Source organism: Bombus fervidus, chromosome 14, assembly GCF_041682495.2.
Source record: "Bombus fervidus isolate BK054 chromosome 14, iyBomFerv1, whole genome shotgun sequence".
In the NCBI taxonomy this organism is placed as follows: domain Eukaryota; kingdom Metazoa; phylum Arthropoda; class Insecta; order Hymenoptera; family Apidae; genus Bombus; species Bombus fervidus.
In genome coordinates this window covers 2,712,274-2,735,360 of record NC_091530.1, presented here as the reverse complement: position 1 = coordinate 2,735,360, position 23,087 = coordinate 2,712,274, and the positions used below count along the sequence as shown (strand labels likewise).

Below are 23,087 nucleotides of genomic sequence, written 5' to 3'. Positions count from 1 at the left end.
CCAGTTTAGATCCGTGACTTTTGGTGATCAAAGCCCCAAACGGGGCTGTATATTAGCGTAGTTCTTGGCTTGGCATCGTTTTCCAAAGATTAATCAACTGCTTAATTTGTGGAAAACGATGCCAATTACCAGGTCTCACCACGAGGAGGTGACTACGCACGAGACCCGCCCATGAGTTACTGAACATTATGCATCGGTCTCGACATTCGACCTATTGGCAAGAATGTCGAGTTCTGACTCTAGTCGATCATGGGCCTGCGTAAAGAGATAGTTATTTCGTAGTCTAACCGCGAAACACCTATCTCCTACGCAGCAGTTACACGAATCTTTACAAACGTAAAACAAAGCTTACACGACGCAATATCTATCTCCCACACAACGCAACATGTATCTCACACACAACGATTACATCGATCGGTACAAACATCGTACAATAATTCGCAACCCTATCGGCAACATTCCGTATTAAAGATACATTTGTCTAACTTGGAACGAAATAAAAGAAATGAGGCTACTATGGAAAGGGAGCCCCAACAATGAGACGATGAAAGAAAAACCGCGGTTCGCCCGGAACGAACGTAATCACGATCTCTCGAAAGAACTAACAAACCTACGTGACGTACCCTCGTGCACCAGATAACCCTAAGATTCAATGGAAGCGCAAGCATTGACCTTCGCTCGATTCCTGTTACGTCGTTTGGATCTTATCACGGACGATGCCACTTACCGATGATACCAGTGTCCAGCAAATGGGCCTGCAATTTAACACACTCCAACTGAACAGTTGAACCCGGGAAGGGACCGCTGAACAGGATTACAAAGGCAAGGCCCCAACTGAACAGTGGGGTCCACCCCCGCGAGTTCGAACAGAATTACGGAGGACATTAAACGCAGGTCCCTGTCCAAGTACCGAAGTACCAATCGGACAGGATTGCGGACCTGCGACACAATCGTCAACAGATTCACAGGTACACCAGCGTGATGACAACGCCCGCGATTCGAGGCAAACGCCGAGCAGTCGTCGAGTAGTCACAAGACAAGAGGTGTCCTTGAGCGACCATCGAATCCAATGAGTTGTCCAGTGCACGTTGACCCGCGCGTACCCGGAATACGCGCGAGCGAGTACGCCGCGCGGCAGTTTGAAAGAACTGAGCGATCGTGAACCGATAAATCGCGGGAACAATTTTTCCAATGTGGTAAGCGAGGGGATCAAGAGAGACGAGATTTATATTTTTCGTTCCAAGATGGATAAGTATCTTTGTACGGAATGAGCTTACAACGCACATAACATAGGTATCTATCTTATGATTAATTAAGACTAAAACGCACGCATCCCACGGTGTCCCACGATGTCCCACGATGTCCCACGGTGCCCCCGCGGGGGGGTCTTAGTCCGGTCTAGATCACCAAAACTATTTTGGATGATCAAGACCAGACTATATTCAAGTAGTTTTTAGCTTGATATCGTTTTTCAAATAATAATACTAATATTTAAAATAGTAGTTGGTGTATTATTATTTAGAAAACGATACCAATTACCGGGACCCACCACGAGGAGGTAACTACGCTCGGGTCCCATTTACATAAACAGTTTTTAAGCATTGGAAGCAAAAATGTAAAATTATTTTATAACAAAGAAGTAGCGTGTATTGAAATTTGTTAATTAGAATGGCTGTAGTACGTGGGTCCCATACTGGACCAACAGTGTCTCTCGTTGCAGTCCAGTCTATGTCATCCAAAATTCTTTTCGCGGCTTTTGGTAACCCAAACTGGACTGGTGCGTAGTTCTTAGCTCGGTATCGTTTTCCAAAGATTAATCGACTGATTAATTTTTGGAAAGCGATGCCAATTACCAGGTCTCACCACGAGGAGGTGACTACGCAAGAGACCCGCCCATGAGTTACTGAACATTATACATCGGTCTCGACATTCAACCTATTGGCAAGAATGTCGAGTCCAAACTCTACGTGGTCATGGGCCTGCGTAAAGAGATAGTTGTTTCGTAGCCTAACTGCGAAACACCTGTCTCCCACGCAGCGCGTACATGAATCTTAACAGACTTGAAACAATGCATACACAACGCAATATCTCTCTCTCTCTCTCTCTCTCTCTCTCTCTCTCTCTCTCTCTCTCTCTCATACACAGTTTAGACGAATCTCTACAAATGTAAAACAAAGCATAGACAACACAACATCTCTCTCCCATACACAGTTTAGACAAATCTTTACAAACGTAAAACAAAACATAAACAACGCAACATCTATCTCCTACACAACGAGTACACCGATCGGTACAAACATTGATCAATAATACGCAACCTTACTGGCAGCATTTGGTATCAAAGACGCATTTGTCGAACTTGGAACCAGAGGAGGAAAATGAAACAACTGACACTGCATATACAATTTAGAGTCTTGCAAAAGAGACATACGACTCGTTGTATTAAACTTTTGAAGATATCGAAGTTTATAAACTCTGACGTGACCGCAATATGCTCCTCTTAAAAATGGGAAAACCGGAAGAAGACCGTACAATCGGACAATGAAAGAAAAATCATTTGGATCCCTAGCATACATGTTTAATATGATATGAAACGTTCAAATATATAACTGAAATATATTTTCTGTAAATTGATAAATCTGAAACAAACTCATTTACTGGATGTGGTATATAAAAGAAACAGGCATCTCTAAAACGAGAAGATTTTATACACGAGAAATAAATAACTAATAATGGCCAATTGTGAATCAAATTACTATTGATTAAATTTTAGCAAAAATAGAGAATCATTTGTATCTTTTTAATCGAAATTAGGGTTACGTTGGAAACAAGAATTTTAAGTAATTGAATTTAAACTGAATTAAAAATTGAAAAGTTCATTTGAAATAACTAAGATGAGAGAAAACCCGATTATTATAAAATCACTTGCTTTGTCTTTTAACTTTTAACAGTACCTGTTGTTTCCTACAACAATATAGTGTCTCGCAACATAGTGAACCGAAAGATATGCACATAAATCATTCCGCGCAGAATTTTTGTTACAACTGAACGATGATCGCGAATGAACTTTTGTTTCGTGCAAATGAAATTCGGATATTTATAAAATTCTACATTACTGTTAAAATATTGAAAATATCACGGTCGAAAAAATTCTAAAAGTTATAGTTCTAAGAACGGAAAATCACTAGCATTAATTCTAATAGCAATGAATTAAATTTTTAAAAATATTTCAAGCCTTCGTAGCAACATTAAGATGTTTCATTATAATACTTCCTCGCGCATGAAATCGCTCGCAATTTCATACATATATATATATTCGTAATAAAGTTCTGTATTTTAGCAGTCATGGTAACGTTAACGCTGACAAAGGAATATGTCTTATAGCAGTATTTTCAGTAATAAACGTAGTAGTAAGGGGCGCTGAAAAAGAAACAAAGTGGTAGCCAGAAGGGCTACTAAAATTCGATCGTCTTCCACTCTATATAAACCCGATCAACGCGCCGAGAGTGGAACGGAATATTCTTTTTTCGCAACGCTAATTTACTACTATTATTTATGAAGCAGAAAATTCTCAAAATAAAACGCGACGAGTGCTTCGTTATATCTGCAGTATCAATTAATTTACCATTTAAAAAAAAATCTGAAGATTCCCGAAATTTGATACGCAACGCTAATAAATATAAATCTACGCACTCGTATTTAAGCAATACGCAACACTAATAGCGAGAGATCGAAGCGCAACCATTTAGGAGGTTGCCGATGACGGTCGCACTTGTACAGCTCTTGCAGCTGTACCGTGCGATCCAGCAACAGTGTCCGACAGATGCAGTCGGAGGGTTTGGGCATTTCGTAAACGCAACTCTACTTTACAAAACGCGATCATTCATTAGCGCAACGCTAAAGAGAAAAATAAATAGAAATCGCGATGAATAATATCGCAACGCTAATTCTTAAAGTGGATTCAATGAAAATTACTATTTACTTGAAATATTCTGGTATTGCTATTTGCAATACTATAAAATTAATTGGAAACTAATATTTTTATAATCTAATTTTAAACAATAGAAAACAGGATAAATTCTGATACGTACAATTTTCTAAAAAGTTCTAAAAATTCATAATAAAAATTGCAAAAGACAATCGCGCTATCGTAATTCGCAACTCTAAAGCAAACGCGATTATCATTTTATCGCGACTCTAATTCAAACCGTAATCATTTTCTCGCCACGCTAATAAAAAGCCGCGATGTTATTTCGCGACTCTGATACAACCCGTAATTAATTTATCGCAACACTAATAAGAAAAATCGCGATTTGCCCAGTGGGACGATGGACCGATGTATACATCGGCCAAAAAAAAAACTACTACTACTACTACTACTACTACAAATACTAAAAACGAGCATAGTGACAAAGTAGTAACAAGAATGACTTCCCATGCTCTGGATGACCCAGAGGATGAGGAGTCATTGATAGTTGCCCTCTTGAGTGGCAGTTTGCCGGGCCTCTTCGGCTTATAGCCTCTTCTTTCTTCGGGCGCAATGCCCGCTGAAACTTAAATCTAAGCTCGAGTCTTCTAAATCGCAAACAAAAAAAAAAACTTATAAAGGTAAAATAAAAATATAAACCGCGGAAGCTGATCGAAGTGCGCATGGACTGACCAACGATCACAGCGGTGATCGTTGCCCACTCGCACGTGCGTGCTCGAGCGATAAACGTTCGTTTCGAGCCTACTCGCGACCGCGACCGCGAAATTCGAAAAATCGACAGGCAAAACCAGAGACGAGAGCATGCTCCACTCGTGCCAGTTTCACCGTCGATTTTTCAAATAAATTTCCAGAAACAGGTTGGTCACGCGAAAACCTGCCTACCCGACCAGAGACTGTGCCAACCTGCCCGGCCCTACCTACTTATAATTAACAGACACACCAGAAAGTATACTACCTATCCTACCTAGCGCTATATTTAAAAAATGGCAAAACAGGCACACCAACACACTCGCTCCACGGTTCTCACGCAAACGCCCGGGCGCAAAAGTCCTACGCTAGAGAGGACGTCCCGGGACGCCTCCGACACCCGAGCTTAGCAAACATGCACACTCTAAGGGTACGTACCTTTTTCCTGAAATCGACCGACGAAGGCTAGCGAACATTGCGTAAAACGTGATAAAACACGTCTGAGGAAATTATATCGTTAAAATAAATGTAAGTAAACTTGGAATTATAATTGCAATTGATAGCAATATCGAGAGCGTGATTACACTTAATCGCGTGGGTGATATTATTACAAATTGTGATCGTATCGAGACGTAAATTGAATCGATATGTGTATCGACATTTTTAATATTTGAGGTTGTAAGAAATGAGAAAAGGCGACGCAATTCCACAGCCTAACAACACACATACACAATGTGGAAAATACGTCGTGCACGATACACTAACGCATCGTCAGTCGCGGAGAAATTATTACATCACTTAATTCTAGATCATCGTGCCCAATGTCTTTCTCCCATTCAAGTAGCACCTGGGCACGTGAATGAGATCCTGACAATGGGCACGGAAGGGGTTAAACCTGAAAATCCTGATCTAAAAAGATGATTAGTTCGTGTAATTTTTATTTAACGGACTAACGTTCTTTGATTTTATATTTTACTACTTCGTTTCTGATTAAATCTACTTTATTAATTTACTAAATCAGAACAAAATTGTAATATTGCAAAAAAGGTAGCGTTAATTGAAAAAGACTCGATGAAATGGAATAATTGACTGTAAATATACTACTAAGAAAGAAATAATCTCAGGCGATCTCTTTATCAAAGCACATACTCGAAAATGCGGAAACAATGTTCAAAATTATCGCTTTGATTAAAAAATCTGCCTGTCGCGAAGTGTCCTCTTGCACGTAAAATTTCACACATTCTCGTACGGGAAAAAATGAATTTTAACTCGTATTTAAAATTCTAGCCAAAGTGAAATAAACGAACGTGACTTAATATTGTCACGATCAATTCATCGCTAGTATCAAATATATTTATGTCATACAGGTATATTCGTGTAGATATTTGCCATTTGCAAATATTCATACGGAATATAAACATGCATATTTATAAATAACACGAATATACTCTCGAGTGTATACGTTTAACCTAACTATTAAAAAACTAATTATTATAATCGCGATGTGCAAGAAGACCTATCCTAAACTAATAAATTTTAAAAAGGATGTTACTACTCACGGGTATAAAAAATACCCGCGGTCACTATGCTCGACAAAAATTCTACGTAATACAACCGGTCACCCGTGCCGATTCGGATCTTTCATCCTACGACATGATTGGGTGACCGGAGGAACAGAAACGCATGCGACTCACCGTTCGAAGCGGAGAAACAGAGGACGTACCCCCTGGATGCTGCGCCACCCCAGCGAATGTCGTCGGGTACCGGAAATGGAGGTGGAGAAAAATCTGTTACAGAAGAAAACACGATGAGTGATTGCCGACTATTTGAAAAGTTGGAGGTAATAAAAAATGAAGGTTTATTAACTTTAGTGACTTTAGTAATAATAAAGATTGAAATTCTAATAAACTTTGATAAGTATAAAAGCTGAAACTCTGACACGAAAGTTTGAAATCTAAACATTAAGAATCTAATGATTTTTTAAATATGTTAGTCATTTGTTTTATAATTCGGTATAAAGACTTTGACACTTATTTCATTTTAATGAAAGAATATCCTCAGAAATTGCTAACCTTCCAAATTTTCAATCAAATTGTATTTCTTAATCGATAGTGATCAAAGAAAAATATACAGAATAGACATAATCGAAGTACGATATGGAAAAATACTTACATTCTTGGCTTTCGAGCCACTGTTAAAACATTCCCAAAGAAGACGAAGAAGTTGAGGCAGGATATGTCTATAACAAAACATAAGATATCATTAATATCGGTATTTAACAATAATAAAGAATAAACTCTAATAAATATGTAAATTGGAACTCTAATATAAAAGTTTTGAGAACAAAACATTCAATGATTTTTGATGCGTATCAGACAGTTTTATTATACTTTAATGTTAAAACTTGAAGACTTTATTTCAATTAAAAAGGACATTTACAACTTTCTAAAATATCAATCATTTTTATTTTATAATTAACAATATTTCAAACGAAATATAATAAATAGAACGAATTGAAACACAATATATAAAACTACTTACGTTCTTGAGCTCCTGGAGAGGCTTTATCCTCTTGAGGGAGGCACTGACTCTAATACCGGAAACGAATATTCAAAACAATAAATATATAAAAAAAGAAAAATAAAAGACTACGTTACCGCGACCGCTTAAAATTATGATCGGCGAACAAGAACTCTAATATCGCGTAAAAATTTAATTGATAAAACTTTATTACTTCCGCGTGTGATTATTCGATCGAATTTAATCAAAACTATCGTAATTTTGAAATATCGAAAAGAAACTATCGCGTAGCAAACACTGACTCTACGACCGCATTGCGCGCGGTCACAAATATTCCCTGAAAATAAAGCTGTTTAGGGGCAGGGGTTGGGGAGGTGGAAAAGAAGCGAAACGTCGTTTCGACAATTTTCTTCTTTTCCCTATCGAACGTTTATTTAGAAAATACTGGTATTTTTTACACTTAAAAATTATTATTAAGAAATTGGAATAAGTTTGGAAAATATTATTTAGTTGAAAATTGTGAGATATTTCTCGATAGCGATCAAATGCTTACGAATATTGCGAATGCAATGCAATCGTTTGCAAGAATTATACTGTTCGCTATTAGAATATATACTGTGAATTTTCGCTATTAGAATACGAAATATACATTCCATTAAAATACACTATAGTCGCGTGTTATAAATATTGGAAAATATTTGCAAGAATTCAAAAATTCGCTACTAAATATACTTGAAGAATACTGTACAAACAAGCGCGAAACCTTGCTTCGAGGTATTTAAATCTAACTGTTACTAAGTTGCAAGTTTATGACGTTAACTATAATAAATTCACATAATATAGCAAAGAAATTGAATTCGATAAGTGAATTGTTTTGATATAACTTAATTTGAAACAATAGATAATTCGTTAATAATAATAGAAACAAGATAATTCGTTAAAAATTCGTTTGAAATAAGAGAACGATTTCATACATCGATAATAGAAAAATAACTTATTTAATCGTCTTTACTTTCATCCTAGTATTTCAAATAATTAAGAAATGATCCATTATGAAATATGTACCAAATATATTTTAAAATAAATATAAATTGTATATCGAACGTTACCCATGTTCGAATAAAAAGACTACAAAATTGTTCGTACAAAGCTGTCTTGGTTAAAATAAATTCATTGGATTGATCATCAATCGTTTTTGCGTTTATATGTTAATATTCCTGTTACTTTTATATTATTCCTGCTAGCGATCAATAACTTGCACAAAAAATAACGAGAAATTAAAACAAATGTATAAAGTAATTAAATGAAATCGCAGTTAAACTTAAATTTTATTATAAAAGCTTACGAAAGAAGCTAATATTAGAAGCTAATAACAGTATCGTTTAGTAAATAGACGACTGAAGGAAAATTAAAACAAGAAGTTTTAGAAAACCATTTAATTTCATTATCTTAATGTCTAACGAATCGTTAAATAAATGTTTATTAATTAAATGATATTAATATCGAGATATAAACGATAGTAAAGAATATAACAATGAATAGTACGAAAAATATAGTAATGATAGTAATGAAGAACCGACGCAGCCAATAGATTGGAATATGTTACAAATCTGATGCAATGCGATCCATGTTATTCGTACGACAGGAGACGACTGAATGACTCTTTGTACCTTAGTTTCTCTGAGCAACTTCCAAAGCGTTGGAGGAAGGGGAATGCATGAGCCGGCGGTACAAACAGGTACACAGTTAACGATTACATACAGTTACATATTAACGATCTATACAAAAAAAACGTATACAACTACAGAAACATTCATCTTCTACGCAACGCTTACACAAATCTTTCAGAATTAGTACACAATACACTTAACATATGTATCTATCTTATGAATAATTAAAGTTAAAACGCACGCATCCCACGCTGTCCAACGGTGTCCAACGGTGTCCGACGTTGTCCCACGGTGTTCCACGATGTCCCACGGTGTCCAACGTTGTCCAACGTTGTCCCACGATGTCCAACGTTGTCCCACGGTGCAGCCCAGTCTGGATCATCCAAAATTCTGTTCGCGGCATTTGGAAATCCAAACTGGACCCAAGGTATCCCACGGTGTTCCACGATGTCCCACGGTGTCCAACGTTATCCCACGGTGTCCCACGATGTCCAACGTTGTCCCACGGTGCAGCCCAGTCTGGATCATCCAAAATTCTGTTCGCGGCATTTGGAAATCCAAACTAGACCCACGGTATCCCACGGTGTCCCACGGTGTCCCACGGTGTCCAACGTTGTCCCACGGTGTCCAACGTTGTCCCACGGTGTCCAACGTTGTCCCGCGGTGTCCAACGGTGTCCAACGTTGTCCCACGGTGCAGCCCAGTCTGGATCATCCAAAATTCTGTTCGCGGCATTTGGAAATCCAAACTGGTCCCACGGTATCCCACGGTGTCCCACGGTGTCCAACGTTGTCCCGCGGTGTCCAACGTTGTCCCACGGTGTCCAACGTTGTCCCACGGTGTCCAACGTTGTCCCACGGTGTCCAACGATGTCCAACGGTGTCCAACGGTGTCCGACGTTGTCCCACGGTGTTCCACGATGTCCCACGGTGTCCAACGTTGTCCAACGTTGTCCCACGATGTCCAACGTTGTCCCACGGTGCAGCCCAGTCTGGATCATCCAAAATTCTGTTCGCGGCATTTGGAAATCCAAACTGGACCCAAGGTATCCCACGGTGTTCCACGATGTCCCACGGTGTCCAACGTTATCCCACGGTGTCCCACGATGTCCAACGTTGTCCCACGGTGCAGCCCAGTCTGGATCATCCAAAATTCTGTTCGCGGCATTTGGAAATCCAAACTAGACCCACGGTATCCCACGGTGTCCCACGGTGTCCCACGGTGTCCCACGGTGTCCAACGTTGTCCCACGGTGTCCAACGTTGTCCCACGGTGTCCAACGTTGTCCCACGGTGTCCAACGTTGTCCCGCGGTGTCCAACGGTGTCCAACGTTGTCCCACGGTGCAGCCCAGTCTGGATCATCCAAAATTCTGTTCGCGGCATTTGGAAATCCAAACTGGTCCCACGGTATCCCACGGTGTCCCACGGTGTCCAACGTTGTCCCGCGGTGTCCAACGTTGTCCCACGGTGTCCAACGTTGTCCCGCGGTGTCCAACGTTGTCCTGCGGTGTCCAACGGTGTCCAACGTTGTCCCACGGTGCAGCCCAGTCTGGATCATCCAAAATTCTGTTCGCGGCATTTGGAAATCCAAACTGGACCCATGGTATCCCACGGTGTCCCACGGTGTCCAACGTTGTCCCGCAGTGTCCAACGTTGTCCCGCGGTGTCCAACGTTGTCCCGCGGTGTCCAACGATGTCCCACGTTGTCCAACGGTGTCCAACGTTGTCCCACGGTGTCCAACGTTGTCCCACGGTGTCCAACGTTGTCCCACGGTGTCCAACGTTGTCCCACGGTGTCCAACGATGTCCAACGGTGTCCAACGGTGTCCAACGATGTCCCACGGCGCAGCCCAGTTTGGATCATTCAAAATTCTTTTAGCGGCTTTTGGAGACCCAAACTGGACTGGTGCGTAGTTCTTAGCTTGGCATCGTTTTCCAAAGATTAATCAACTGATTAACTTTTGGAAAACGATGCCAATTACCAGGTCTCACCACGAGGAGGTGACTACGCACGAGACCCGCCCATGAGTTATTTAACATTATACATCGGTCTCGACATTCGACCTATTGGCAAGAATGTCGAGTTCAAACTCTACGTGGTCATGGGCCTGCGTAAAGAGATAATTGTTTCGTAATCTAACTGCGAAACCACCTATCTCCCACGCAGCGCTTACATGAATCTTTGCAAAGGTAAAACAAAGCATACACAACTTAACATTCGTCTCTCACGCAACGATTACATCGATCGGTACAAACATCGGACAATAATTCGAGCAGTCACCAAGCAGAGGTGTCCTTGGGGCGACTTACAAATTCAAAGAGTTATCCAGTGCACGTTGTTGACCCGCACGCACCCGGAATACGCGTAAGCGAGTTTGAAAAAACTGAGCGATCGCAAATGAGTAAATCGCGAGAACAATTTTTCCTGTGTGGTAAGCGAGAAGAGATTTTTATTTGTCGTTTCAAGATGGATAAGTATCGTTGTACAGAATAGGCTCACAATGCACTTTAACATAGGTATCTATCTTACGATTAATTAAGGTGTTCCACGGTGTTCTCGTAGGGGCGGTGTTAGTTCAATCTAGATCACCAAAACATTATATTAAGTAGGTTTTAGCTTGATATCATTTTTCAAATAATAATACTCGAAAATACTAATATATATCGTTTTCCAATAGCGATATAGTCCTAATATTAATATTAACGTTACATTAATTTTCTAATATTCAAAATAGTACTTCGTGTATCATTATTTGGAAAACGATACCAATTACCGAGTCCCATATACGTAAGAAGTTTTTAAGCATCGAAAGCAGAAGATGCAAAATTATTTTATAGCGTGTATTGAAATTTATTAATTAGAATAGGTACAGTATTTGAATCCATGTAATGATGTTTAAATACTGAACTCATCGTCGAAGAAACGACTTGGCAATTGTAGCACGCATGAAAGGATAATGAGATCTCGTTGCCTTCGATTAAATTGCATTTGCTTCCTTGATTCCATGAATACGGTGTTGATTCCTTGGCCTTAAACGGACACGAAGAACTACGTTCCATCCATAGACGCTCGATAGATACACTTTGCATTTCCACTGATTTTATACGAAATAGTTGAGTGAAAAATTAAATACTGTATTTAAAATTAAAAAACAAAACTGAATAGAAATAAAATAACATTACAAAAACTTCGAAGATTTCATTGATATTAAATAAAACCAAATAAATCATTAATTTAATCGCTACGAATTGATTGTGTTGATTTAAATGAATAATAAACTCGCTTCCTATTAATGGTATAGCTGTTATAAATTAAGAGGATAATTATTTTAAATTAATCGAAGGACGTTGTTATATATTATTGGTATAATTGTTATAAATTAATAGTTTAATTGTGAGGAATTAATAGATCAAATGTTGTAAATTAATGGCTTAAATGCTATAAATTAATAGTTTAAATGTTATAAATTAATAGCATAAATGTTATAAATTAATAGTTTAAATGTTATAAATTAATGGCATAAATGTTAGAAATTAACAGTTTGAATGTTATAAAGTAATGGCTTAAATATTAGAAATTAATATTTTAAACGTTGTAAATTAATAATTAAAATGTTTTAAATTAATAGCTTAAATGTTATGAAATAATAGTATAAATGTTGTGAATGAATGACTTAGAAGTTATAAATAAACAACGCAAACGTTATAAAATAATAGTTTAAATGTTATAAAATAATAGGTTAAATGTTATAAATTAATGACTTAAATGTTATAAATTAATAGTTTAAATGTTATAAATTAATAGCATAAATGTTATAAATTAATAGTTTAAATGTTATAAATTAATAGCATAAATGTTAGAAATTAACAGCTTAAACGTTATAAATTAATGGCTTAGATGTTGTAAATTAATAGCTTAAATGTTATAAATTAATGGCTTAAATGTTATAAATTAATTACTTAAGTGTTGTAAAATAATAGCTTAGACGTTATAAATTACCAGTTTCAATGTTATTATTTGATTTTTTTTTTTTTTTATTTACCTTATGTTTAAGTTCTTCTTCGATGTTCACTCTCCGGCAGTTCAAGCACGAAAGAGCTCGCGCGCGACTTGCATGTTCCTTATATAACTTGACAAGGTGTCGGAATGTCAATCAAACGGTAACGATGTTTTGACATAGTAAAAGACTGTTTTTCCATTATAACAAAATCAAATTGAACAATTTCTTAATTTTTGTCGTAAATTCGCGTCTTTAACGATTTAACACGATATCCATTTTTATCATTTTAATAGCTTTTACAAGATTCTAAGATTAAATTCACTCTTCTTTGATACTAGTTTTCGACTATCAATTAGTTTGAACAAATAAAGGAGAAAAGCCTAACGACAGTCGATGACCTTACTGTGAAATAAGTTAAGGTATCAAATAATCAGACAGATAAAATTCTTATTATGCATTATATTATATTATCGATATTCGTTCATTTATTCGTACTAATTACAAAATAAAATGTTCTTTTTTATTGAATAACACCTACATCACTGCGTGCGATATTTAAAATTCTTATTTAATGCTCATTTAAAAGTCAGGTACCTTTTTAATTCCTCTCAAGTTAAACGAGTAAATTTACTCGTTACAGTTGTAACATGAAATTGACTTTTTTCTTCAATACCGCCTACATCGCTGTGCCTGATACAGATATTAATTATGTAGCGAATAATATGAACTAATTGGCTGTAATCGCGGTTAGGTGTTTCTTCGTTAGATCTATTAAAAGTTCTATTCGGCTGCGAGAGACTTATTGATTCCTTGAAGAACGGTTTGATTGTTATAAATTAATGTTTTAAATGTTGTTAATTTATGTTTCAATTGTTATAAATTAGTAGTTTAATTGTTGTTAATTAGCTGCTTAAGTGTTGCTAATTATTGGTTGGATTGTTGTAAATTAATGGCTGAAATGTATAAAATAACAGTTTAAATGTTGTAAATTAAGAGCTTAAATGTTTAAATTGATAGTTTAAATGCTATAAATTAATGGCTTAAATGTTGTAAAATAATAGCGTAAATGTTATAAATTAATGACTTAACTGTTAATATAAATTAATAGTTTAAATGTTATAAATTAATAGCTTAAATGTTATAAATTAACAGTGTGAATGTTATGAAATAATAGTTCATATGTTGTGAATGAATGACTTAGAACTTATAAATAAACAACGCAAACGTTATAAAATAATAGTTTAAATGTTATAAAATAATAGCTTAAATGTTATAAATTAACAGTTTGAATGTTAGAAATTAATAACTTAAATGTATAAAGTAATAGTTTAAATGTTCTAAATTAAATTGTTTATATCTTATAAAGTACTAGTGTAAATATTGTAAAATAACAATTTAAACGTTATAAATTAACGGCTTGGAAGTTATAAATTAATAGCGGAAATATTATAAATTGATAACTTACCTCGTAAAAATTTTCTTCTTCCACCTTCGCAGTGTGGGAGATGTAACACAAATGAGCTCACGCGCGAGCTTTATGTTCCTTCTATACCTGATGGCATGCACTTGACAATGTGCCGGAATGTCAATCGAACGATAAAAATTTACTAACGTCGTAAAAGCTGATTTTTCCGTTAAAATACAATCAAATTTAATAATTTTTCAAGTTTTATTGTAAATTAACACCTCCAATAATCTATCACGACAATCATTTTTATAATTTTGATATTTTTTATCAGCTAAAATTAAACTTACACTTCTGTGACAGTAGTTCTTCATTTAGAACTCTGCTAATTTGTTTCGAATGCCAGTTTATAATGAAAATTTCTGTACCATTATAGTCAAACGCTTATACATAAGTAGATGATACGATTGATGGGGATCTAATAATTGCTACGACTCAGATATCTTCGAAACTATAGCAATTATGTAAGAATTTGTCTAACTAGGATAACGCGCACATGGCTACCGAATCATCTTCTACATTAACCGTGACATAACCTGAAGCAGTAACTTCTGAAAACAACGTCGAACATAATCATAACTGTATTGAAATGGAAAGATAATATGCACGCCTCGCGTGAAAGTAACGATTAAAGAATAATAAAATAGTATCGCGTCTTTTCTACGAGTCCTACAATTTTATACTATTTTTATATTATATTGTGAATTCAATATTTAATATACAATAATAAACCATTGAAGGGACGTGTTTTTATTAATAAATTACTGGCGCATGGGAGGAACGATATAATACATTTTCCTGTCAGAAGAAGGAAAGTCGGATGCGTAAGTAAATTTTTGGAAATATTAGGACAAAATATGCCGATAACGAAATTAAAAAATTATTTAACAAAAAAGCTACTAGTATTTAAGAAGGGAGTAAAATGTCATAGAAAGGATATGACATATTTTTATTGTTTATATTATTCGTTAAAAACGTTTAGAAACGTGCAGAAAGGAAACATTTTCATTTGTCAATTTATTTGATAAGTCCAGCATACAATATTTTATACAACAATATCAGTTACGAAATAGTAATAAATCAGTTACGAAATGAAAAACATAGGATTTATTCATCGTAATGTAATATGTTACGGGGAAAATACATAGAGATATATTAAGCGATTTCCGATACGGTTTAAAATATATTCGGAAGCGAACGCGTCTGAATAAAAATTGCAATAAAATAGAGTGTTGTCTATGGAAGGTAAATTTGTTGGACGTGCGACGAATAAAACTTCGAAGTTGCTTTTACAACAATAACAGACGTAACTGTTGGCCGCTTTCGAATATGTCTGAATCAGACGAACAGTCCGGAAATCATTGTCGAACATTAAGCTTTATCGTCTGTACTGTGTGCACGGTCGAATTTATCTGCCAATTTGTCTTATGCCAATAAGCTCACGGTAGAAAAAAATAGATAAAAGCTAGAGAACTGGAAAAATAAAAGTCGACGGTTTAAGGGAGGCAACGGGCTGAATAAATTTCGAAAACAACGAAAAGCTTCGCTTTTATAGAAGATCTGTGAAATCGTAATAGACTATGAAAATTAAATCTTTAGAAGATGCTTCACACGATACTAAAAATTACTTTTATTCCGAATTAAATTTCTTTATTACCTACAAAGTCGAAAAGTCTCTCCTTTCGCGGAGAGACGCGGTCGCGAGGAAAACGCGTCAGCGAGAGGCGTAAATTCTCGCTACGATTCGTATAATCGACGCCGCGAATTAGTCGTTCCCCTGTTTCGGTTAAGATAATAGAGGTATTTCAATGAATTTAACACTGTATTAACAGGTTAATATAGCTTGTATATTTAACAATAAATTATATAATAATAAAAACGTCACAAATTATTTAGCGATGAATACAGTTAATGCGTTACAGAAATTCGACCCGACTTTACGATATCTCTCGATGAATTCGTTAGACTAAGCGACTTTAATTTCAGTCGTCAGACCTCTCGATGTATGTCGTTCGAATCTTCAAATGAGACTGATCGCCCTTCGATCGTTTCTTCGTCTTCTCGGGGAGACGACCCCCACTACGCTCGGATCACGCCATCGTTCGCGCCTATGATCACGTATGCCACTTTCTTTGTGTGCATGAAATAACGGACCGAAATCGACGTTTCTGGAACTCGCTGCTTGGTAACAACTATGCGCTTGTAATATCAACCACATCTCAGTCCGCGTCGGGGACCAGGCCGCGCTTCGGAACCGATGGGCTGATGACGGAATAAAGATGTGGCGACATTTGGCAACAATGTATGTCGCCGAAGCGAAGTGCCTAATGAACCCTCGATATCCCAACGGTCCTTTCGCCGAATGTTCGAGAACGCCTAACAAACGCATGGATAGTGGGGATATAGAATCGGATTCCGCCGAAAGTCAAGTAGCTGTAAGAGCTTCGGTCTTGAAAAATCGCGTGTGGAGTTCAGAAGTGAATTGTAGTTAGTGTAGGCCAAGTGCTAATAAATAAATTCTCTCTTTTTATTTCTTTTATTTTACGTGACACGCTCGTCGATACACTGTATATTTTCCGTCGGGCAGATAAGACGATCTGTCTGCGACGCTGTAGGACCGCGAACGACGGTTAGAAATACGGCCTATACTAAACCTCGTGGCGTAACAGTATCATTATTTTTATTATTTTTCTAAGAAAGAAACTTACGACGTTGTTTGTATAAATGCATGTGAATATAAAATTTAACAGTATAATTCTGTACCCTTTTCACCTCTTTCCAAAACAGCTTACAGTATACATATATTTTTTTTTTTTTGATAAAATATTTTAATGAATTGGACCGTAATACTCCATTTATTTAATCGAATAAAACTTGTTTGTTGCAGCAACGGAAGACAAATTCGATCTTACGTATAGAAAGAAGACTATAGATAATAAGGATGGGGTGGAGATAACGTGTATGGCAGAAGGATTATATCCACACCCCACCCTGGATATATCCATCGAGTAAGTACTCCAGCAAGCTTTTCAACCCCTCGACCATGCACTACGGTAAACTACCTAATTTTCTGATACTTTTGGATCTTGATAAAGACGAACTTCCGCTTCGTTGTTAGCGAATTAAACGTCTGTGCACGAAACAACACGATACGTGTTATCATTTTCGTTAAGAAAAAAAAAGAACGAAACTGTAATTTACAATTACTCTCGTCGAAACACACTCGAATGTAAAGCGAAAAAGTAAAAATTATTCTTGAATTTTACACGTCCGCAAAATTCTCATTCTGTGGCAAAAGAAATTAATGATTTAACGTGTTACGGAGTATGCTAATGACGAATAAAAGTTGATGTAAAATAACGAAAGCAACCAGTACGCGTAATAATTGTAAAAGCGTAAGAGCTTTCTGTTAAACGTTGAGAGAAATAATATTTCATGCAGTCGATGTAATAATTTAATAATAGAAGCTCTTTTGCATGGATCAAGCGTAACAAAAGTATGCAGGAAAAATATAAATGATAAAAGCATTGAAACGAAAACAAACGGAAAAATTGTCTTATTTTAACGCTGCAAACCACTCAACGATAACAACGAAAATTATGAGATTCGTCTTGTAGCACCGTGTTGTCTGTAATAATAAACCTGCAACACAGACGAACCGTATAAAGAGACAAAGCGAACGGTTAATTATATTAAATATGTATTATTATTACCATTGTTTTAAACATAACGTGCAGAATAAAATATCGAACAACAGAATTATAAATTACTTGCATGTTGCAGAAAAATTCAGCCTCGTCTCTATCCAAACTAATTACTGTTTTTTCGTTAGAAAATTTGTCATAACTTTGAACTAAAATTTCTCAGATCTTAGGAATTAAGTTCGCCATATATACACCTCTGTTCTATGCTTAAAAAATATATAGAAGCTTAATTTTAGCGGACTTTTGGTTTCAAATTAAAAGCGTCCGAATATTATTGCAAAGGCCAGCGATCAAAATTTACAAGAACAACAAGAACGCGCTAACAACGGCGAAGCAAGAGACGGGCGTGCGTCTCCGAAATAACATTAACATGCTAATGGCCGCTCATTCGGCCGACATATTGCATGATATTTCAGGTTGAGACGTGACCGTGATAATTTTGCAAACGTCGCTTCTATTGCAGGGGTGTCCCGGAAAAGCAAACAGCAAAGCCCACTGTTACGTCGCGTCACGATGGACTGTACGATATCTTATCACGAACGACCTTACTGGACGAAGATTTACCGGAAGCAGCGATTGTCAAATGCTTGCTCGGTATACCAAATGCGAACTACAACGTTTCCCACAAAACCGTCTACTATCCCGGTTAGTATAAACGTATTTTAATCTATCCTATCTATCTTCGTCTCTCTATCTCTACGGTCTCTGCTATCTTTCTCTGTCGCACGCTACCGGAAGCGTTTTACCTTCGATCTTTTCATATTGCGGCGAGAAAGGGGAAGAAGGGAAAAAAATGGAATAGCTCGTTAATGAGGTTGGGGGAAGGGGAGAAAAGAGGAAATGCGGGCCGCATTTACCGCGAATTAAAGACGTTTTATTCTCGCGTCCCTTGGAAAATCGATTTACGTCAACCCTTTAATAGGAACGCGACTCAGTTTGCCCGGCAGTTTCGCGACATAAATATTTGCCCAGCCAAGTTTGCGCTTTTATAACCGCGATAAATTCGCTGAGTGGTTTTAATTGGTTTACCTTAATCTTCTTTTTCAACTTTTCAACGCCAACACTCGCAAGTATATATGAAATTCGCGATAGTTTGCTCGATAACGATAAATGTATTTCTCGATCGCGGAACAAGACGTTACGTGGTATTCGTGGTGATTCGGACGTTTTAACGTTAAAGGGTTAATTATTAGCGATCCGTGGTGCGTTAGAAAACTCTCCATACGGTACGAGTATAATTATTTATCATTAAGTATGAAAACTGTCTCTTCTCTTTTATAAAAAATTCTAACGTTTCTAAACAACGACGATTAACAAACATAAAGAGATCGCGAGAGTACTTTTCTAACAATTATAGCTTCGATTCAACGATACTGAAAACGGAATTACAAAGCCAAGTACCGTCATTCGTCGAACGCTAAACGTGTAACTTTTCGCAAAGTGAGTATCGCAAATCCTGTCGACTAAAGCTGTGCTACTAAAACATTTCATCCACGTATTTACCAAAATATAATGTGACGATCGTCGATGTATATATAACGCGTCATCGATGTATTTCGACGTTGTTCGATAATATTCGAAGAATTCTCCTGGCTCGCGTGCAATTGTGTCTCCTGTGTGTACATGTTTTCTGTACCGTGCAACAAACAACAAGCGTCAATATAACAAACTAAACATGATCGATTGTCAACGAAATCAACCCTGTATAGATATGAATGTGCAACGTACGTGTGTACCTATCTGTGTAAATGTATGCGTACGAGTGTACATGTTTATGCGCGTGTACGGAGCGAGCGTACGATACGCATCGTTCGCGTCACGTACTACGAAACGTTAACGTCAACGTTGAATTTCGAAGCGATATCTTCCTTTGGGTCAGTAAATAAACCACCCCCGTACCAGCGATTCTGGCAATTCACGTGTTTTTTTTTTTTCACTTTTTTTCTCTGTCATGGCTCTATCTTTTCGAGTACGATACACGAACGCGCGTGGAAATGTCGCAGCCTTCCGCGTCTCTGCTTCCGCGAGGAAATATCGCAAACGCCACCGGACGGACTTCCGGCCGAGCACGTTCTCGTTTGACCGAATTAGTTTCTCGCGTAGTAGGATAATAAAGTGACACGAGAAATAACGAGAACTACAGAGATGAAGTAATCGCGAGTATCCCGTAAAAAGTCGAGTTTCGTAAAAGTTCGTGCGGAACGCGAAATAACATTTTACGATCGCTTAACTAAAGCGAGAAATACGTGGGACTCGTAGCGAACGAAGGTTCAAAGTATTTGATGCGTCGTACGGGGTATCTGCTCGAAGGGAGAAAACGGGCGACTAGTTTTGTTCGTTTTATGGTTTTAAACGACTTTCGTTAGCTTCGCGAATATATACGTTTCTCGAAGAATAAATCGGCGAAATTTTCTAAACGATTAATTAAAAAATACGCGTTAAGCATCAGAAGCAAATAAAAGGAGTTTCGGCAAGTTGGTCATCGAATTTTGAAATCGCTTATCATATTCTTCGACTACAGTAGTCTGTATTTATTCTCCTGTAATCTCGTGATCGTGAACATTATCAGGATAATCTCTTTTTCTATGAATATACACGAGAAAAGAAGTAGGAAATGTAATTTGTAGGAATGTACGTGATAAAGGTAAGAGCCTTTGAAATCTACCTCCGTGCTCTCGAACGAGAAACCCGGCAGAACCTAAAACCTTGTGGCCTTAATCACCATTCTGGACGCAACCGCGAGCGTCGCTGGCCAAAATCATCTTAATCAAGCGTACAGCGTTTCGGCTTATTATACGTGTCCTCCCATTATCCTGGCAACGTCTGATCTCGGCAAGATGACATTCCAGCGATGGCAGTCGAGTTCAAAGGGCAAAGTCCTGAGAGGACCAGCCCGCGCCGATGGGTCAAGTAGTGGGCGTCGACAGTCTTGGCGTGTGCATCACGTTTACTCACAGACGGCCGGTGTATTTTGCGGTGAAACTTGTAGCCACGTCCTTCCTCTTGCCTCGTTATCATCTCGACCGAAGAAGGGTTTTCAGTTCGTCCGGTTGCAGCCGTGGCCACGCGGCGTAGACGAAGAACGAAAGGACTAAATTACACACAGGCTAAATTGCTTGTACTCGCGAGCAGCACGCCCCGTCTATTATCGTCCAATTTTCTCTCGCTTCGCTGGACTAAATCTTCCTGTCCTCCTTCCTCCAACCAAACGTCTCACGAGCTTTTCCTCGAACGATCCAGGGAAAAAATTCACGGAGGTCGAATCCTCCTTGGTGACATACGACTCCACGTTATAGAACGGTGCGCGACTCGCTTTCACACGAGAGTGGATTCTTCGTTAGCCCTTCGTTCGTCCCACGTGTTTGCCAATTTGCGCCCCTGTCTATTCGACAGCCGCGCACGTGACGAGCATCGTGATCCGCGTCGCTAACTCTCGCCCGGCCGACTTATTATTGATACGTACTACTGGTCACGCCGTCTACGGTAGAACAGGTGCGCGCAAACTTTCACCGACTAATAACCACCGATCCCAGCCGCTTGATCCGGAGGAAGGTCGAAGACCGGGCAAATATCGTTTACCAAATTTTTTATCGTTGACGGATTTCGGTGTCGTCGAATGTTTGATTTGAATCGAGAAACTCGCTTCATATAAACGAACGAACGATGACGAATTATTTGTCGTCAGAGTGTAACGTGTTCTAAATTCCGTGGAGAGAACGTCTAAGAGTATTGGTAATTTATGTGGTCAGCCAAATATCGACCAGCTGTGAATAACAAATTTCTGCATGGAAATAGCGCGGAAAATATAATTCTCTCGTGCCGTCTAAACTTCTTTCCATCGTCGCCTCTGTAAACGCTTTATATCCTTTCTACAACCACTTCCATCTCCGAGTTATCGATCGATACATTTTGTAAGTTTAGCATACGAAAAACGTACCAATTGGTAGATAGAGTTAAATCGAATCGAACGAATCCGATCTTTAATTCGTCTACTTTATAATCGTAGATGCAATGTGCGATCGACGTGTGAGACGAGCGTAACATTTTGCAATCGAATTTGTAAATTACGCGTATGTAACGTTTATTTAATTATTTTTCGAGATTAAATGGATGAAAATGTCTTATATCTTTGTCTTAACAAATTATTGATACAGATTTCGCGCTACGTAAATGTATTATAAAAAGTTAATAGAATAACGTCATTCTCGTTCCATGAAGACGATGTAATTAGAAAATTCATTTTTCCAAATGTAATAGACGCGAGAAACTTTGACTTTTCGCATTTCTCATTGGATAACTCGTGCTGAAAACTTAGTTCCTTTACGTGATTATCTCGCTCACGTCACGGAACTAGCATAATAAAATTAAAGGACTCCTGAAGTTTCCCAAGCATTATGTGGTATAATGCGGCGCTCGTTTAACGTTGCGCCAAACCGCAAAACATTAATTATCTGGCCGAAGGAATATTCCGCGGAAATATATTTATCTTCTGTTTCCATCTGATGCAATTAACTCCGTATACTTTCAAGGAAGAAAATAGAGTAGTTGGAAAAGATACTGTTACGTTTTGACCACGAAATGTCCGTTAATATAGTAAAAGATATTTAAAACATGCTTGCGACAAGTCTAAACCTCAGAACAAACTGATCCATTTCCAATCAGAATTTTATTTCTTTTATTTGTTGCTACGCCATACTGCGTTTATACTGCGTTTACAAAACGCGGTATGAATATGTACAATTAGACGAATAACCTTCGGATGCATGCGCATATTAAACATCTTCGTGAAGTTTCACCAGATTCGTTTAGTCTTTCCGTTGATCTTTTATTTCATTTCTTACTAACGATCCGACGTTTTCAATGATCTTTGCTTTTTACCACTGTCAGACCGTCCAACGATACAGATAATTAAATCACTTAAATTAAATATAATTATAATTATATATACGTAATACATTTCTTATGATAAATAGAAAATTGCTATAATAAATTACACCGCTTCCGTAGAATAACATGTACACATTAGGAAAATATGTATCTTGTACCCGATAG

The 23,087-nt window shown here is 37.5% G+C and overlaps 1 protein-coding gene across 1 annotated transcript in view; it reads left to right on the top strand.

Moving 5' to 3' along the window:
• Positions 1 to 23,087, top strand: part of LOC139994567 (uncharacterized) — a gene marked incomplete at its 5' end in the record, with an annotated part of 54,823 nt that overhangs the window by 18,786 nt on the left and 12,950 nt on the right. The window contains 2 exons of the mRNA XM_072017362.1: positions 17,219 to 17,339; positions 18,499 to 18,680. Coding sequence (XP_071873463.1) covers positions 17,219 to 17,339; positions 18,499 to 18,680 — 303 coding nt within the window. The remainder of the gene's footprint in view (positions 1 to 17,218; positions 17,340 to 18,498; positions 18,681 to 23,087) is intronic.